This window comes from Phaseolus vulgaris, chromosome 3 (assembly GCF_051622355.1).
Source record: "Phaseolus vulgaris cultivar YP4 chromosome 3, ASM5162235v1, whole genome shotgun sequence".
NCBI lineage: Eukaryota > Viridiplantae > Streptophyta > Magnoliopsida > Fabales > Fabaceae > Phaseolus > Phaseolus vulgaris.
In genome coordinates, this window is record NC_143500.1 from 42686757 (window position 1) to 42704148 (window position 17392).

The 17392-nt window shown below is 28.8% G+C and overlaps 2 protein-coding genes across 4 annotated transcripts; one reads left to right on the forward strand and one right to left on the reverse strand.

The window, feature by feature from the left end:
* The first annotated feature begins 712 nt into the window (after positions 1 to 712).
* LOC137807760 (HNH endonuclease) lies at positions 713 to 2509 on the forward strand. Of its 2 annotated transcripts, none has more exons than XM_068608544.2 (4): positions 713 to 1169; positions 1671 to 1709; positions 2141 to 2225; positions 2305 to 2509. In XM_068608544.2, the coding sequence occupies exons 1-4, from the start codon at positions 786 to 788 to the stop codon at positions 2385 to 2387; spliced, it is 591 nt and encodes a 196-aa protein (XP_068464645.1). In that variant the 5' UTR covers positions 713 to 785; the 3' UTR covers positions 2388 to 2509. The 2 variants fall into 2 exon arrangements, 1 of the variants encoding a protein (XP_068464645.1); XR_016519138.1 differs by having other exon boundaries at positions 719 to 1174.
* Positions 2510 to 6094: 3585 nt separating this feature from the next.
* Positions 6095 to 9364, reverse strand: CDF3 (cycling DOF factor 3). Of its 2 annotated transcripts, none has more exons than XM_068608550.2 (2): positions 8987 to 9364; positions 6095 to 7726 (listed from the first exon to the last, which is right to left on the reverse strand). In XM_068608550.2, the coding sequence occupies exons 1-2, from the start codon at positions 9128 to 9130 to the stop codon at positions 6452 to 6454; spliced, it is 1419 nt and encodes a 472-aa protein (XP_068464651.1). In that variant the 5' UTR covers positions 9131 to 9364; the 3' UTR covers positions 6095 to 6451. The 2 variants fall into 2 exon arrangements, with proteins under 2 accessions (XP_068464651.1, XP_068464652.1); XM_068608551.2 differs by having other exon boundaries at positions 8046 to 9216.
* Between the last annotated feature and the right edge of the window lie 8028 nt (positions 9365 to 17392).

Below are 17392 nucleotides of genomic sequence, written 5' to 3' on the forward strand. Positions count from 1 at the left end.
TATTATATTCATAAAACATGTGTAATAAAATGTTATTAAAAAATTTGGAATGTAAAATATGAGGCTATATGAAAAAAATATAGGTGTAAAAAAAAAATTATACATTTTAAAGTTATGCGGGTCAAGTCGGTCAACCCGCCCCACCCCACACTTGACCCGTGCGGGCTACAGATTATGCGGGACGGACTTAAGCGGGCAAACGGATTGAAATAAGCAACCCGCTCCGTTTTTTTTTCAGCGAACAACAGGCCGGCCCGCACAGCCCACCCCACTTTACCATCTCTAATAAAAATTATAAGAGGAAGATATGAAAAAAAATTCGCTTATAGTATGAACGATTCCACATAATAAAAAATTATATTTGTACTAATCTTAATAAAATAATTAAAATCAGTAATTAATTATATCCACTATGATTACAAACCGTAAACATTTTATAAAAAAAATTAATATTAACTTTATTTGTTTTAAATTTAAAATTTTTAAAACGACAAAATAATTAAAATAAAATATTGATAAAAAAAAATGTGTATAAAAAAATAGTTATAATAAAAAATTCCCTCCTTTTTATATATATATATATATATATATATGTATAGAGTATATATGAAAGGCAGATATTTATTTTTAAAACTAAAAAAAGTACTCCATGGTTTATTTTTTTAATATCAAGAGTATATTATTCTTTTTTATAACTCCTCCTAAAAAAGTTATGGATATCTTGGTGGAGCCCTAAATTATAAAATTTGATTGTGGAGGATAAGGAAGAAAAAGGGAGGAGAGAAATGAGGGGTAGTAATGCTACTGATTCGAGTAGCAGAGAAGAAAGAAGAAGAAGGGCGAGGTCTTCGTCACCATTGAAGGACCGATCCAAACCCTCTTCCTCAAAGTTATCTTCTTCTTCATCCAAACGAACCACATCATCCTCTGCCACTCTCCTCGACGTCGACGACAACGTCACCTCTCTCTCTCACGATTATCCTAACCCTAACCCTCGGAGCTTCCCTCACACCGTTAAGCAAAAATGCTGGGAAAAGGCCGACAAGGTCAAAGGTCGAGATCCCGACCGCTGGCGCAGGGACGTCCTCGGCAATACTATCTTTCGCAAGCTCGTAGGTTGCCCCGGTTGTCTCTGTCATGACTACGACCACATTGTTCCTTACTCTAAGGTCAGGTCGTACCCTTTATTTTCACCTCTTAATATAATTCCTATTGTTTTTCGTCTCAATAATTGGATTTCTTTGAATCTTTGTATGCCTATGTGGTATTGTACCGGAGTGTCTTAGGAGAAGAACCTACTCTGCACTTTTATATGCACTACAGAAATTTATATATTACATATTCCCACATCAATGAAGGAGAAGCAACTTCAATGAAAATTAGTGTTACAGATTGTCCTTTTTGAGTCTTCTAGACTTGATTGACTTGATTTTTTTCTGTAAATATCACTAGATTTTGATTAGTGTCGTGGCGGGAAAGAAAAAACAATAATAAGGTGGAAAAGAAATTTTGAGTTTAGCCTTAATCTTTATTAGTGAAGGAGAAGACGATGATGGATTTTTATGTGTTCCTTCAAAAATCAGGACCATCTTTAAGTTGCTAGCTAATACATTTTGGTTTTAATTTTCATTTTGCTCATTCTTTATTTCGGTGTTTTTGTGAAACTACAGGGAGGAGAAAGCACTCTGGAAAACTGTCAAGTATTACAGGCAAGAACCATTTCTTTGTTTCCCTTTGAAGGGAGAACCTGGCCAGAGGCTTGACGGAACCTTGTAGTGTGTATTCTAAAAAAAAATGTGTTAATGTGATTTTTTTTTCTTAAAATTTAAACATTTGCACTGATCCATACAGTGATGCTGGTAAAAATCATCCATATTTCTAAGGGATTTTCCTTTAGTGTACTGCAAAATATTCTGTTAAGATATTTATGAAAATTCAACTAATCAGTCTAATCAGGGACATTACTTAGCCAAGGTTAATCGGGTTAATATGGCTATCATGTGGTTCTAAAAAAAGTGACTCCTTTGCTCCCAGTTCCAATTTGATTTGTTTGCAAGTGGTAAAACAAAACTGGGGAACATACTGTAATTTAGAGATTTCCCTTTATTTATTTAATAAAGTTTCTATTCATGACTTTCAGGCAACAGTTAATCGTTCAAAGGGTAATCGAGTAGATATCTCCAAAGCTGAACTTATTCAAAAGAGTTCTTATTGCAGGATTTCAGGTACAAGATTGTATTAACTGTTTAGAAATTTATTAACTATAATGATAATATTAACTAGAGTAGTGGATGCATTGCACAGATCGTGATATGGATCTTCTTGAATTGTCTGCCTATGGCAATGTCCGGCGTGGACCCGATTCTGGGGGATGTAGAATTCAATGAACATTTTTCTCCATATTCTTCTATTCTATTCTATGATTGATTTCTAGATGGATTTGAATGATGAAAATTACAAAATTTTGTAGATCTTTTGTTGTAATGAGTCACACTTATGTTTGCTGCAATTTTCTGTAGGTGTGTAGCCATTAGTTCTTTCTTTTCTTTAATAATTAGTTTGAGGAGAAACAAATAAATAATTTTTATGGGTTAGCATGCGCTTTAAGGTACTAATCAAGGAATTGAAAAATTGATTGAGACCACAAATTTCATGCTTAATTCTTAAGGTGTGTGTACCTAAATCACATGCTAACAAAAATTAAATTTTATTTTTTGACAACCTAAGTAATATAAATGTGTTAGAATTTACTTTTAAAACAAATAATTATGTATTATAATTTTGTTAAATATTAAATGTTTAACTATTTTTTTAGTTTTTATAGTTGCAATTTTTTTTGCTTTTAGTCTTTGCTCTTGAAAACATTCTGTTTTAGTCTCTATACATTTAATAAGTAAATGGATAAAAAATATTTAAAATGATTATGAACTAACAATAGATGTTTTAAGTGTAGATGGAAAGAATGAAAATTTGTAGTTAGACAGATGAAATGCTTTCTTAAATCAATGTAAGAACGTTTATTTTTTCTGCAACATATAGTTTTTTAAGAACGTTTATTTGTAAGAAAAAGAGAGGTAAATCATTATTTTGGAAATTTTGTTTAAAATTCTGAGAATAAAATATTTAAATTTTAATAAAGTAACCATGTGTTGGTTAAATGAAGCATCCTAATGTTTATTTGGATTAAAGTGGGAATATGAAAGAAAGAAATAAAAGAAAATAAAAAGAGTAATAAGTGAGCTTATTTGAATGGAGATAAAAATTGTGAAAATTGAAAAAAATAAAATAAAAGATTGTGTTTGATTTGATAGATGTGATAAAATATTTTTATATTAATATATTTAAAATATAGTTAATAAAAAAATTATGTGAATAAATTTTAAAGATATAAATTAAAATAAATAAATAAATACTATAGATTTAATAAATAGAAAATATTTTTAAAACTATAATATATTAAAATATTACTTTAAATTATTAAAATTTCAATAAATTAATTTTATTTCATTTATAATTTTAATATGTTTATTATGAAACTATGATTATAAATAAAATATTAAGATAGATAATCTATTATAGTTTTATATGTACGTAGTTTCATCTCAAATCAACTTATATATGTAAAGAATTTATTTTTTTTACTTATTTTTTAATTAATTTTTTGTTTTATGTGTTTTCAATTTCATCAAACATGTCAAAGAGAAAATGAATGAAAAGATTTAAAAAGAAAAATAGAATTTAGTTGAAATAAGATTTCATATCATGTGTTTGAATTTTACTTGAAGTATTTAAATTAACTTTTATTAAACAGTGTATCAATATATTTGATTTAAAAAAAATTAAAACATAACTCATCTTAAATTTTATTTAAATAAAAAATGTAACAATAATTTTATAAAAAATAATAATAAATTTTGTCCAATAAAAAATTATAATTCAAATTCAACTATTTTTTTAATTTCAAAAAAAAAATCTACAAAAGCATCACAGTACTTTCTTTGCAAATAAAAGTGAAAAGGTACGGAAAGGTTGGTAAATTACTTTTCCTACCCTTTCATTATCTAGTTACCATGTGTAGCTTCAATATTTCAATGTCAGTATTTTCTTTTGAAAGCTGTTTACCTCCAAGTAACAATAATAATAATAATAATAATAAATATTTTTCTTCAATTCAAAAATCTCTATTTTTATCTATTTTTTAATCAAATATTATTTGAAAATTAAAAAAATCCAGAGATCAATAATTGTTTGATTGTATTATTTTTAAAGAAAATTTAAAATTTAAAATATATTTAAGGAACAAAGAAAATAATTAGATAAAATTTTAAAAACTGAAAAATTTAGGAGGAAAAAATGTAATTAATTTTATTTGAGAAACTAAAAAGAGAAACTTTTAGAAAATGAAAATAAGTATAAAATGTATTTATTCAAAAGCCATCCCTCCAAATGCATAATGATGACCAGAAATTGGCAAGTATGCTTACTTCCAAGGAAGAAAGAAGTGCATTTATTGTTTTTGGTTTGGCTTGATGTGAAATTTGGCAGTGAGAACGTATGGAGGAAAAGAAAAGAGGCATTGCTTTCTTGGTGTTGCAGAGGGAAAGGGCAAAAGGGAATTAAAAAGAGAAAAAGTCAAAAAAGTTGGGTGCAGGAAAAAAGGATTTCAACTCAAGGTTTCATGTTTTAGCATTAGGTAGGGCTTCATCACATCACAACACAACTCATCTTACATTTCTCATGTGTGGCTTCTATTTCATTCAACCTAAAAACATATCTGCATCTTTTTGTTCTGGCTCATTCATCAAACACACATTTTGGGTACAAAATTGCAGAATAAGGAAAATTCTAGAAGATAGCCTGTATTTATTTAATTATAATATATTCTTTTATGGATTGGATTATATCTAATAAGTCTCGATTCTTGATCATTAAGTTTTAATATGACATATGCTACTTAATCTGTGTTAAATTTATTGAGTAGAATATAATTTTAGGAGATCGAACAAAATATGAATACAAATTAAGTATGAATACTAAGTAATATATTTATTTGGTCAAGTTTAAATATGAAATATAAGTTTTTTTTAAGATAAGTTGAACTAAATGAGATGTTTTTTTTATATAAAAAAAGTATTTATTATTAGTTATTAATATATAAGATTGTTAGTTCTCACAACTCTTAATTTTTTTTTCTCAATACGATCTCAAAGCAACTTCTTAATTTTTTTATCCAAGTAAAGTGATGTATTTATGAATAGAATGAGTTATTTAAAGAAAATTGTTTCAAAATGATTAAATTTATTATTGTTCTTGTTATGTGCAATAGCTGTAAACTCTATTCGTGGAATGGAGGTAGTATTAGCTTCGATAATGAAATAGTTTTTTGTATTGACTTTAAAATTTTAGAAAAGTTTAAAAGACCAAAAAAAACATTCAGATAAATCCTTCTAGTGGTTCAGCTTTGATGTTACTTGAAGGTCCCTCTTAATGTCCAAGATAATTATTCAATATTTTTCGGTATATATTTCTTCCATAGAAATTAATAAATTTTGCAAATTTATCAAAAACTTAAAAAACAACTATTTCTTGAAAACAATCTCTTTCGAAAAAGATAAAAGAAAGCTATTTATCAGATGATAAAAGGCCATTGAATGAAAGTTTATCCACTGACGCTAAAAGTTAAATCTTTTTTCACCACCCTTCTATAGCAACAGGTCTTTCAGTTGCAGGAACAAATTTACAAAGTATAAACAAGGATAAAGTATAAGAATCAAGTTCATTTTATCTTATAAAAAGATTGATTATTATTAATTAAAATCTACCTTTTTTGGTGGAACATGATATTGTACAATTAGTTATCTTTTTAATTATTTAAATCCAAAACATATTACATCATCCTGCTATCAAAAGCATACTGATTATTTTGACAGCATATGAAGACACATTACATGTAACGTACGAGTAAAGTATGACAAGACAATCAAGACTGTCCTATCCATTACTTTTATCAACGTATTTATCTTCCTAGTTCTGTAGTTTTTAAGTATCTGTAATACTCCAAAAGTTATTAACTTTTCTACTGAGTACCGAAACATGTACAATATTTGGATTTTTATACAAAGTGAAAGATCTTCTCCATCTCTGGACTAAAGATCAGTATTTCACATATATTTTTATACATGCACATGAACTCAAACTCATAAAATTAACCACGTTGAAAAGAACCTATATATTCTATTTATAATGTCAAATAAAATAAAGACAAAATTAGTCCTCGCCGTCCACTCATGTATGCTGAGGAAATCAGAGACTACCACACCCTTTCGGTTCTTCTATACAAGATCAACAAAGCAAGTCAATAATCCTTCACTCAAAGATGGTCACCGCCTCTTGCTGGATAGACAAGAAGTGACTAACCTTGCAAAAAGGACTTTTAACAGGTGCCATTAATTCATGAGTTCTCATGAAAATTGAGGGATCTAGATAAAGCTGCAGGGTTGGCCATCAACACTGGAGAGGCTTCAACACGACTCTTTTCGTCCTTCTTTGATTGGAAGGCCGCCTTAAACATACCTCCCCCACTCAATGACTCATTCTTAATTCCTAGAGTTGCCCATATAGAACTCTTTGCAGCTTCATTTGGATCATCAATTCTCAAGGTTTTGGGAACCAAAACACCCCCGTTTCGTGGCTTTGAAGCTTCTTCTTTGTGCAAAGAGTCCTGCTTAATCATGTCTCCGTCCCGCGAGTGCTTCCCCAAAGTCGGAGAGTTTGGAGCGGAGCTTGGAGAGTTTGGGTTTGAAGCAGATGAAAGTGAAGAAAACCATGGAACATTCCAATTCCCTGGCATACCACAGTTCCAGAATGTAGCAGGAGGATAGAATGGTAAGGGAAATCCGGAAGGACACAAAGCAGGTGGGGGAACGGGAGAATTCCATGTAAAGGGCCAAGGCACACACGGAAGTTGAGGAATGAAACCATGAGGTTGGAGCACCGGTTGTTGTTGGAAGGTGTTTTTGCTACTTTCTCCCATGGAATTTGAAACTGTAATGGAAGATGTAGTCGAGGAGTCATCACCATTTTCCCCACTTTTGCGAGGAATAGGGAGTCCTTGATCCTCAAAGCCATGAGGAAACCCATTTTTTGTGCCATTAGGAACCTTTTTCTCTCCAAGATTGAGGACGGATGCCATGGAATCACAAATTGGTGCATTTGCATCTAATCCAAAGCTGAGAACTCTACCATTGCCTTTCAAAGTTGGAAGATGAGTTCCATTATGAGAATCAATTCTGGCTGCTTGAAGGGCCTCAGAGATACTGATGTGGCGATAATGCGAGGTAGAGTTCTTGTTCTTTCGCCGCCCTGCCCCCACAGGAACATTCCTCATGGTGCCACCTGCAGTCCAGTATCTTTGACAAGCTTTGCAGAAATAACGTGGCTGGTTGACATTGTAGTTGTTGTAGTAACAAAACTTAGTGTCCATACTTTTGCAGCGGGGGCATGGTAGCACTTTATCTGGTTTCTTCAGAGTTTTCTCTTGTGAGTTGGCTGCATCGCCTTGCTCCTTCTCTGATTTGTCAGCTTTTGATTTTGCAGTTTCTTCTTCTATGGAGGGTGTTTCGGGGTTCACAATAGCCTCAGGGGTACCTGAATCTTTAGTCTCTCCTGCACTTGGAGCAGAATCAGCTTCTAGCTCTTCCTCGGTAACATTGTCAACTCCAGCATCCTAGTAATACGAAAACATGTTTTGCTCACTAAAATGAATGCTTCTGAATTGCATAAACAAAACCAAGATATATATATATATTCACAATTTTCTTAGTTGAAATGACAACTGAATTGGGTAATAAGAAAGGTAGAACAGACTTTTTGAAGTATTGCATAAAAGAAAACCAAAATTTGAAAAACTGACCGTACTCAAAAAATATGTTTAATTTTTTAGTGGAAAAGACTCAAAAAGCCGATCATATGTAAGTATCTATGCAATTTAATAGTGTAAAAATATAAGCAAAATCAATGAAAAATTCTACTTGAACTATTCTTACCATACAGTATATAAAGTTCCCTGTTCTTCTAGACACATTCCAGAATACAATACAACAATTCCACGGGCTAAGAAAATACTTGATGCAGGGAACTCAAGCGAGGTGAGGTGTGAGTTGAGTGATCCAAGCGAAAAAAAAATCAGTGGCTAATAAAGGTACAGAAACAAAAACAAAAATCTTACAGCCACATAGCGGATTACTAACACAGATTTGGGTGGGAGTAGGACTGCACCGACAGAAAACACTGGTTTTAAGCAGGACAACGAAGTAAACATGTACATAGAGTAGAAACATTAAAACAAGTCGTTGTGAAAAGAAACAGTGATGTTCCTGTTCCACAGACAGAGTTGACTGAAATTGTTGAGTAGATTGTTTAGATCACCACTCAAACATCAAAATGCTCCACAAAAACACCGTAACAAAATTAATCGCAATCAGCAAAATCAAAACACGAAAAAAGTTTGCCGTCTACGAACGGCTTTGAAAAGAAGTTTACATCAACTCTTAGCAATGTCACAAAACCTATTAGTTTGTCCAGAAATAGACCAGTTTTGGAATTGTAAATTAAAATGAAAACGGATTTTTCTTTCAACATCCGACCAATCTATATCCAGAACATTGAAACTGCCTAATTAGCAATAAATTCGAAATTGGGAACATTCATTAAATCAATTTGTAATTGGAATTGACAAAAATTAACAGAAGGGTACAAGTTGTTCATTGAAAAACAACATGAGAAGTACAAATTCAGGTAGAAATGAAAGTTTTCAAAAAGCAGACGAGTAGGGAGGTAGGTTGTTGATGTGTGCAAATAAAGGAAAAACGAAGAGACAAAACGGACCCATGAGAGGTTTTAGCATTAGAAGGAAAGGGTGTTGTGTGTACGTCACAAAAAACGTTGCTTTGATTCTGAAAATTTTCTGAGACACTACAAACCGTACCTTATCCTCTTCTATCTCTTGGTCTCTTCCATCACAACCCTCATCATCATCATCATCTTCTTCTTCTTCTTCTATGTCAACATCTTCAGGGAAGGGGATCTTCTGGCCGAAGAGCCTAATTGCAGGATCTCTATTTTCGTGCATTTTTTGGGGATCGAATCCAAACGTGGGAGATGGCAGCGAGTTGGTTACTTGGTTTGGGGTGTGTTTGTGTTGCGAAGTGTCAGTGGAAAGAGGACGAATAGGATTTTGATCCGATTAAAACAGAGTGAGGTGCCACGTCATACCTAGGTTTTCATTCTTGGCCACGAATTCTTGTGGCTTCTGTTAGATTTTCTTTTGGTCATGTTCGATTCTGGTAGCACACTCCTTGCGTGCACCCTCTCTTTTCCCATGTCAGCACTTTTGCCTCAAAAATATCCATCACGTGGCGTAATCTGATTGGAAGCAGCCTTGCTACATCCACGGACGGCTTTCCTTTATTGTTTTTTTCAGTTACATTCTCCATTCACTATATTTTAATACATTTTTTTTAAAACAACTATTTTTATAGTCTAAATTATTTAAATTATCTTTTCAAAAATATTCAACCACACACGCATTTTATTATCAATTAAACTTTATATTTTATCTTTTAACTATTTTTTGGGAATTGAAAAAAAATTACCCAACAAAATATGAAACCATGACCTGTAAGACAATTAATTATTATCTAATAAGTACAAAGTGCATTCAAAGAGGATACATGCATGCTTATAGTTAAGAAATAAACACTAAATAATTTTTTAAAAAATTATAATAAGCTCCCTAATTAGGTATAATATTTTTTAGATAAAAAATAATTTTATAGATATGTCTTGTAGAAAAAAGTTCTTAATTTAATATTGTGCTATGCATAAATAGGCCTTTGAAAAATTATTGAAATAAGTTAAAAATATCAAGACGTATCATGGTGAATTGTATTATATATTGGTATATTTTAGAAATATTATTAATTTGTAATTGTTTGTGAATTTTTTTATATTTAATCATAAATTATACTTTTTTATATTTTGACTATAAAACTATAATTTTAAAGTATGTTAATGAATAACTAACAAAATTGATTGACATCTAATAAAGAATTCATCAAGTATTGACATAATATTATATGGTCTCTTAGATTTAAGTGTGAAAATAAAGAAATTAGAATTATTTTTTTTTTCCAAATTATTGCTCAAAGAAGGAATGACACATTTTCATGTTTTGGTAATTTATAGTTGTTAGTTTCTAGTTATTTATAACTCACACTTTATATATAGAGAAAAATCTTATCTTTTAATTCGCCTTTATTATGTACTAGAAAAATAATCTCATGTCGAATATTTATCATAATTATCTGAAGCTCATAATTTGTGTAATTCAGTAGAATAAAAAGTATTTCTTTAGGGTAATTATAAATAAAACGTTTTTTTTCTAAGGTTTACCATTTAATATCAAGTATAGAGTGGTCAATATTTGTCTGTAAAGTTTCTCAGTTTAAGATTATACTAAATGGATCATCTAATACCTAAAAGACCATATGCTGATGTAATTATTTATTGAGTATAATACTAAATTAATAACAAAATTAATATTTAAAAAGACTGAGATAGATTTGTAGTTACTAAAAAAAAGCACACTGTCGCTAATATATTATGTTAAGCTTTTAAATGTTCTCATTTTTTTCATTGGACAACTTTTCCTCAACTTGGCAAAAGCTGACAAAGAGAAGAAAAGTCATGGTTTATAAAAAAAGATGCAAATAATTAAGAAGGCTTTCCCTTTGGCATCTTTTTTTCCTTTTTCTTTTCATTTCATGTAAGTACTTCCATGCCAATCAAATATAGATGCTTAATCCCATTTTTCACAGATTCTTACGTTTCATTCAAAAAATTATTCAAACACTACGATAAAAATATTATATATTTATATTGGAGATACATATATACTTTATTTTATAAATCAACTTTAAAATGTTAAGTTATCCACTATTTAATATGGTATCAGAGTTAGGGATGATAATATAGACTAGTCTATCCTGTGTAGGTCCATCCCGCATTTGACCTGTCTTATTTAAAATATGCAAGCTGATTTTACTGGTCCACCTTACATAAACAGTATTTTTTTTTAAAATTAAATAAAAATTTTGAATAATTTTTTATTTATTTAGATGAATTAGGTAAATGTTCTCAGTATTATTCTTATGAAACATAAGTAATAAGGTACGAGTAAAAATTTTGAAATGTGAAATTCAAAGACTTCCGGTGTTATACAATTTAGAAGTTAAATTTTGTGTTTTGAATTGTATAATATTTTAGATTACACAATCAAATTTGTATTCTAGATTGTAAAATTTGGAATGAATAATTTTAGAATTTTGTAGAATATGAAGCTACATGGAAGAAAAAATACTGGGGTGTAAAAAGAAATTTCAAGATTTTTAAGTTATGTGGGGCAGCCTGACCGTCTCATGCTTGGCCCGTGCGGACTGCGGGTTATGTGAGATAGGGGGTTGGAATAGACAACTCGTCTCGCGTTTCTTCTCAGCAGGCTAGCCCGCACGACCCTCCCCGTTTTGTTATCCCTAATCAGTCATTTAGAACTTATCATAACGAGAGTTTGTTGGACCTGTCATACCACCCACCAATCAGATCGCTATTGGACCACCCATAAATATATAGTCTCACACATGAGTTGGGGTCTGGACATAAGAAGGTTGGGTTAGAGATCTCACATTTACTAGAAATGAAAACATTTCATAGTATTTAAATGAGATTCCAACAACTTATATTATTTTTATTTTTTTATATTAATGTGATGAAAAATAAATCATAAATCTCTCTGTCTGATTTAGTACGTCTATTTTGAAAATCATCCTCAATATAATTCGACTCAGTAACCTAATTATTTTGACCAAAACAAAATCTTAAAATTAGTTACTTATAGTTGGATTAAAATAAATTTAGGCTTTGAATCTTCATCTTTTAAATTGGACTAAATATAAACCAATACAATCGTAATATTTTTTTAAACAAATCAGTTTGAGTGTTTTTTTAATCTTAATATACATGACACAATATTGTTTTCATATATTTTCTTTAAAAAAATTATTAGCCTAGTCAATTGGTTCAAATGAATCTAATATGATCGTGTTGAATTCACAAAAGAAAATTATATCAACTTGTCCGATCTAACTAATTTTAATGATTATTTTTTGTTTTTATTTCGAACTAATACAATTCACCCAATGATAACTCGTACATTTTCTTCTTCTTCTTCTTTTCTGTACCACTTTAACTTCAAAATAAAGTGTATCATGGGTTACTTTTTTTCCTTTTTAGAATTAAAATAAAATTAATTGGTAAAAAAATATAGACTATTAGATTATATTTGTATGCTAAAAACTAAAAGAAAATGTGTGGCTTCTTTGAGTGGTTATGTGACCACTAAATAAATTATAATATTTACATACATGTATGATCATATGATCCAAATTTATATATAGTTCTCACATTCTTAAAATAAAAAATTGGTTTCACTTCACATGCCTATTATTTGCCTTATGGTATACCAAAAACTTAGAATTGAGATAAATATTTGTTCATAAAAATCTTTTTATAAATATTTGAGAATTTAAATTAATTGATAGTTAAAAACTTGATAATTAATTAAATATAAATTTTATTAATAATAAACAATATTTTAAATACTAATATTTTTTTTGTAGTTTTTAAAATAATATTTAATTTAGTTAATATAGTAATTATTTTTTTTATCTTTAAAATTTTCTTTTTATTTAATAACTTTTTTGAAGTGAGATTAGTTATCAATGTACACATTTTTTTTTTAATATATGGACTATAGTGGTTCTTTATTTCTGTTTTTTCCTTATGTTTTGTTTAGATTAATAGATAGATTTGAGGAAGAGAAAAATAATAAATTTGAGGAAAAAGTAGGTAGAAAATGAAACTATTTGAATTAGAGAAAAATAGTGGAAAGGGAAAAGAATGAAGTAAAAGTTTATCAAAATTTGAATATAATGTGATAGATGGAGTTGGTTAAATTTGTTTAATTACTGCTATAAACTAATTTCTCCAATGTGTGTTTTAAAATAAGCCGTGTTATATACTTTCATCAATACTGGTTATATATAAAATACTTTTTTTAACATTAAGGTTGTAAAATATAAACCATTCAACCACAAAATCATGGAACAAATTTTAATCCAAAAACAAAACAAGTCGAACCTGATGTAATTAATACACATATAACAAGAGGATACGGACAAACCAACTGCAGGAATACAGTATTATAACTGTTTCGTATAATTATATGGAAATAATTTTAAAAGTAAATAATGTATTTTTTTTAAATGATGTATAATAAAAAATATTATTTTAAAATTTGATATATTTAAAATAATTATAATCAACAATAGAATATAAAATAAATATGTTAATATATAAAAATTGTTTATTCAAATAGTTTTTTATTAACTAATAATTTTTCATCTATTAAAAATGAAATTAAATTATAATATTGATTTGATGATATTGATTATTAAAACTGAAATCAAAACATAATTAACAAAATTTATTAAAATTATTATATTATTTTCTCTCGAACTCTTCGTGATAAAATAAAATTATATTATATAAATAAAATGTAAACTTCAGTTTGTAAATAAGTTTTTGATGAAATTATGTTAAAGAAAAATTTATTTATCAGATAAAATAATATTTTAAAATTGATTTTTTATGATTTGTAGGTAATGAAAACCCTAACCTAGTTTCTCAAGTCATGACTTACACAAGTGTGTTTTGGAAGCAAATGGATGTTTGTTCTCTGACTATAAACTCAAAAATAGTAGTAAAAAAGAGGTTAATATTTTGTTTGATTATGACTATTCACTACCATGAAAAAGTGGGGGTGGAGACATATGAATGAAAAATGAAAAGTTGGTCTTATTCAAAATCTTAATTATGAAATTAATTTGTGTAGAAGTGATAGCGATTAATCAGAGGATGCATACCGTTCACATTTTTCTTCAGTTGCCAATAAAGATTACGAAAATTACATGCAGCAAAAATACCAAACTATTATCTTTTTTATCTGTACATGGCACCAAATTTTTTAAAAATAATTAATAAAAATAAAATAATGATTAAATACATTTTTAAATATTAATATTAATAATTTTAATTTAATTTAATTTTTTAATAAATATCTAAAAATATTAAAAATAATAATATAAATAAAATTATAATATAAAAAATAAATATAATTATTTATATAATAATATAAATATTAAAAAAATATTTTTAATTTAAAACAAAAAAATTCTAATAATTTTTAATATCTCGATAATTTTACATAATTAATATTTTTTTTCAAAATCCTCTCTTACATAATATAGAAAATATATTTTAATTACAAACAATTAAAATATACAAATAAATATATTATTATTTTTAATTATTTTAAAACACGATATTCAATTTATATTTTTACCAATTAAAAGTAATATTTTAATTATATTCTCACATTATTTATAATTTTTCATAAATATTTTTTTCATACTTCCCCTCAAAAGAAAGCATAATAAATTGGAAAAATAATGAAGAGAGAGAATATAGTGGCTAAACTAAAGGTTGATGTTATATAATCTAAAGAGAAGGAGAAAAGAGCAAAGGAAAAGGATTGATGTGACTCATTAGACACGTACCTCCATGCATTTTTCACCCTTTTCTTTTTCTTGAATTTACGAGTTGAATAGGGTGTTAAAATATATTCGATCAATTGACACGTATTGATAACTTTCCATGCATCTCCTTTGGTTTTTATTTTATGGATCAAAACGCGTATCCCTCTAAGTGGTGAATTTTAATATATTGAGAGAAAGTAGTTGTAATGGTAGTACACGTAATTAAGGAGCACAAGAATTAAGAAAGATAATTAACAATAATTAATGCTTTTGATAATGCAAGGGGATGCCTGGTCGGTTGAGGATTAGGGTAATTTGAAGCCACTTTTAAGTACACAGAAACTGCCAAAAACTTTGATTATGACTCTCATATTGAATTTACCTATTTAGTATGCCCTTAATTATAAATGCATGACTAAGACAAGACCAATATATATAGGACTAAATTATTTAACTTCATACTATATGATAATCAATCTTGCACCAAATATCTTTGCTGTGGACTTGTTATTTCTTTGTCTCTTATAATAATATCGCAAAAGCTGAAAAAGGTCTTTTATAAAGATTGCATGTATGTATTATGCACCACACCCTTCATTCCAATTTCCAAACAAAACAAAATTAGATGTTAATTCATTAATCGTTTGCAAGTCTCGTCAAAAGTTTAAATATAATTGGTTTTTTTTTCATTATTGATGTGAGTGTAATTAATGCGGTTTATGTTGGATTATTTATTGCAGGTATTTTGAGACAACAAGTTTGTATTTATACCGATGTTTTGACTTATCGATCTTTTGGCTTAATGAATTGTATGAATCACAATTAATCTTTTAACTTAGTGATCAAAGTTATAATAATGGTTAACGATAGAGAAAACTTAATTATCTTTTAAAAACATGATTAATGAAATATAGGCCTACATGGATCTAGCATGGTCCTCTCTATAATAACTATAAATAAATAGATGTTTCGAGTAATGAACATTTGATCCTTGACACACAACTCTAATATAAAATTATATCTAACTTGAACGTCATAATGTTATTGTAGGTACCCTATCCCGAACTAAGATTGAAAAATTGAGACTAAAAAAAATGAAGACGTGAAGATCCTAAGAGAGCAACCTAAAGACTTAGTGTAGAGAATATTCGACCTTGTAAGAACAAATTATATATTTTAAGGCAATGTTTATATTAATAAAAAATTCTTTACAAATGACACTAATATTCATCTCCACAACTCAAAATTTATGAAATTAATTGTGTTTAAGTTTTGATGGTAATCATGCTAAGGGAGAGAAGATTCGTAGTTTGTTTGTTACATATTATTTCCAATGTTTGGAAGTCTCATGTTCGATGGTTTGACCCACCTTAGAGGATATTGTACTTACCCACCATAAGATCGAGAATGTTAAAGAACTCGGATGACTGTATACATCCCTTAACCGAACCTTCATTGTCATCCATGACAATTATGAATAAAATAATCTACTCAATGAGTTTTTACTTATGAGTGACTATTTATGAAGCAATAAATGACAATCATACTACCAATCCAAGGACCACCACCTAAGAGATGTATAAATACATTATTTCCATAAAGTACAATGTTTCATTGGATATTTTGGTACTTCGGACCAAAGAGTCATATAGCTCACCAAAACTAAACAGTTATTGGATCAAGAATACTTGTCTGAATTCAAACACAAATATTAACAAAATTATACGATCAAATACATGTCCGAGTTCAAACACGAATATTGACAAACCTTTATCAATCTTAAACCAATTAACAAACATTTTTCAAAATTAATATATATATATATATATATATACTTGCATATATTATGATAGTTAAAATAAACTATAAGTAAAAGTAAGCTTAACCAATTTACATTGAAAATTATTAAACCATTATCACTTTTTTCTCCATAATGATATATATATGGGTAATTCATGAAACTAGGATGGCAAAGCGGGGCGGGCTATGCAAGGCGGCTCGCGGCTCGTTAATAAAAAACACGGGACAAACTCTGAGCTAACAGTGGGGCAGAGCAGGCTGACCTGTTGGCCTACAAAAAAAAAGTTTATGTGTTGACTTGGCAGTGACAAGGATTGAAAAAAATAGGTTTTCTTTTTCCATTCATTCCAATGCTGCACACTTTATTTTTATGAAAAAATAATTTATTTATTGTCATTGTTTTAATGTATGCAGATGACGGGAAAAATTATAATTATGAAAAATTGGATGAAAGTTCTTCTAAGGTTGCATCCAATGATATTGAAATGGAAGAATATTAATGTTTTTTAATTAACTATGTTTATTGTAGTGGTGTTTATGTTTAATGTTTATTTTTAATGGTTTTGAAATGGAATAATATTAATATTTGATTTTTATCTTAATTGAATTATTGATGTTTGACTATGTTTGAAATGGAAGAAAAAAATATTGATGTTTTGATAATAACAAATATAGGTTCAATTTAACAATTTTTCAAGAGCAAAAAGTAAAAAACGTTTTCATTGAATTTAAAAAAAAAAAAAAAAATGCAGGTTGGCCCGCAAACCCATAGATTGGCCCTTGTACGGGGCGGGACAAAAAATCCAGCCCGCGTTCATTACGCGGAACAGGCTAACTTGACCCGTATTTTGTAGGTCAAGTGCGGAGTGAGTCTATGTGGG

Bases quoted from the DNA above. Each gene is read 5' to 3' on its own strand.
- LOC137807760 (XM_068608544.2), top strand. From the start codon at position 786: ATGAGGGGTAGTAATGCTACTGATTCGAGTAGCAGAGAAGAAAGAAGA. The intron at 1,170-1,670 runs GTCAGGTCGTAC...GTGAAACTACAG, and splicing joins ACATTGTTCCTTACTCTAAG to GGAGGAGAAAGCACTCTGGA. The intron at 2,226-2,304 runs GTACAAGATTGT...TGCATTGCACAG, and splicing joins TTCTTATTGCAGGATTTCAG to ATCGTGATATGGATCTTCTT.
- CDF3 (XM_068608550.2), bottom strand. From the start codon at position 9,130: ATGCACGAAAATAGAGATCCTGCAATTAGGCTCTTCGGCCAGAAGATC. The intron at 7,727-8,986 runs GTACGGTTTGTA...TCGTATTACTAG, and splicing joins AAGAGATAGAAGAGGATAAG to GATGCTGGAGTTGACAATGT.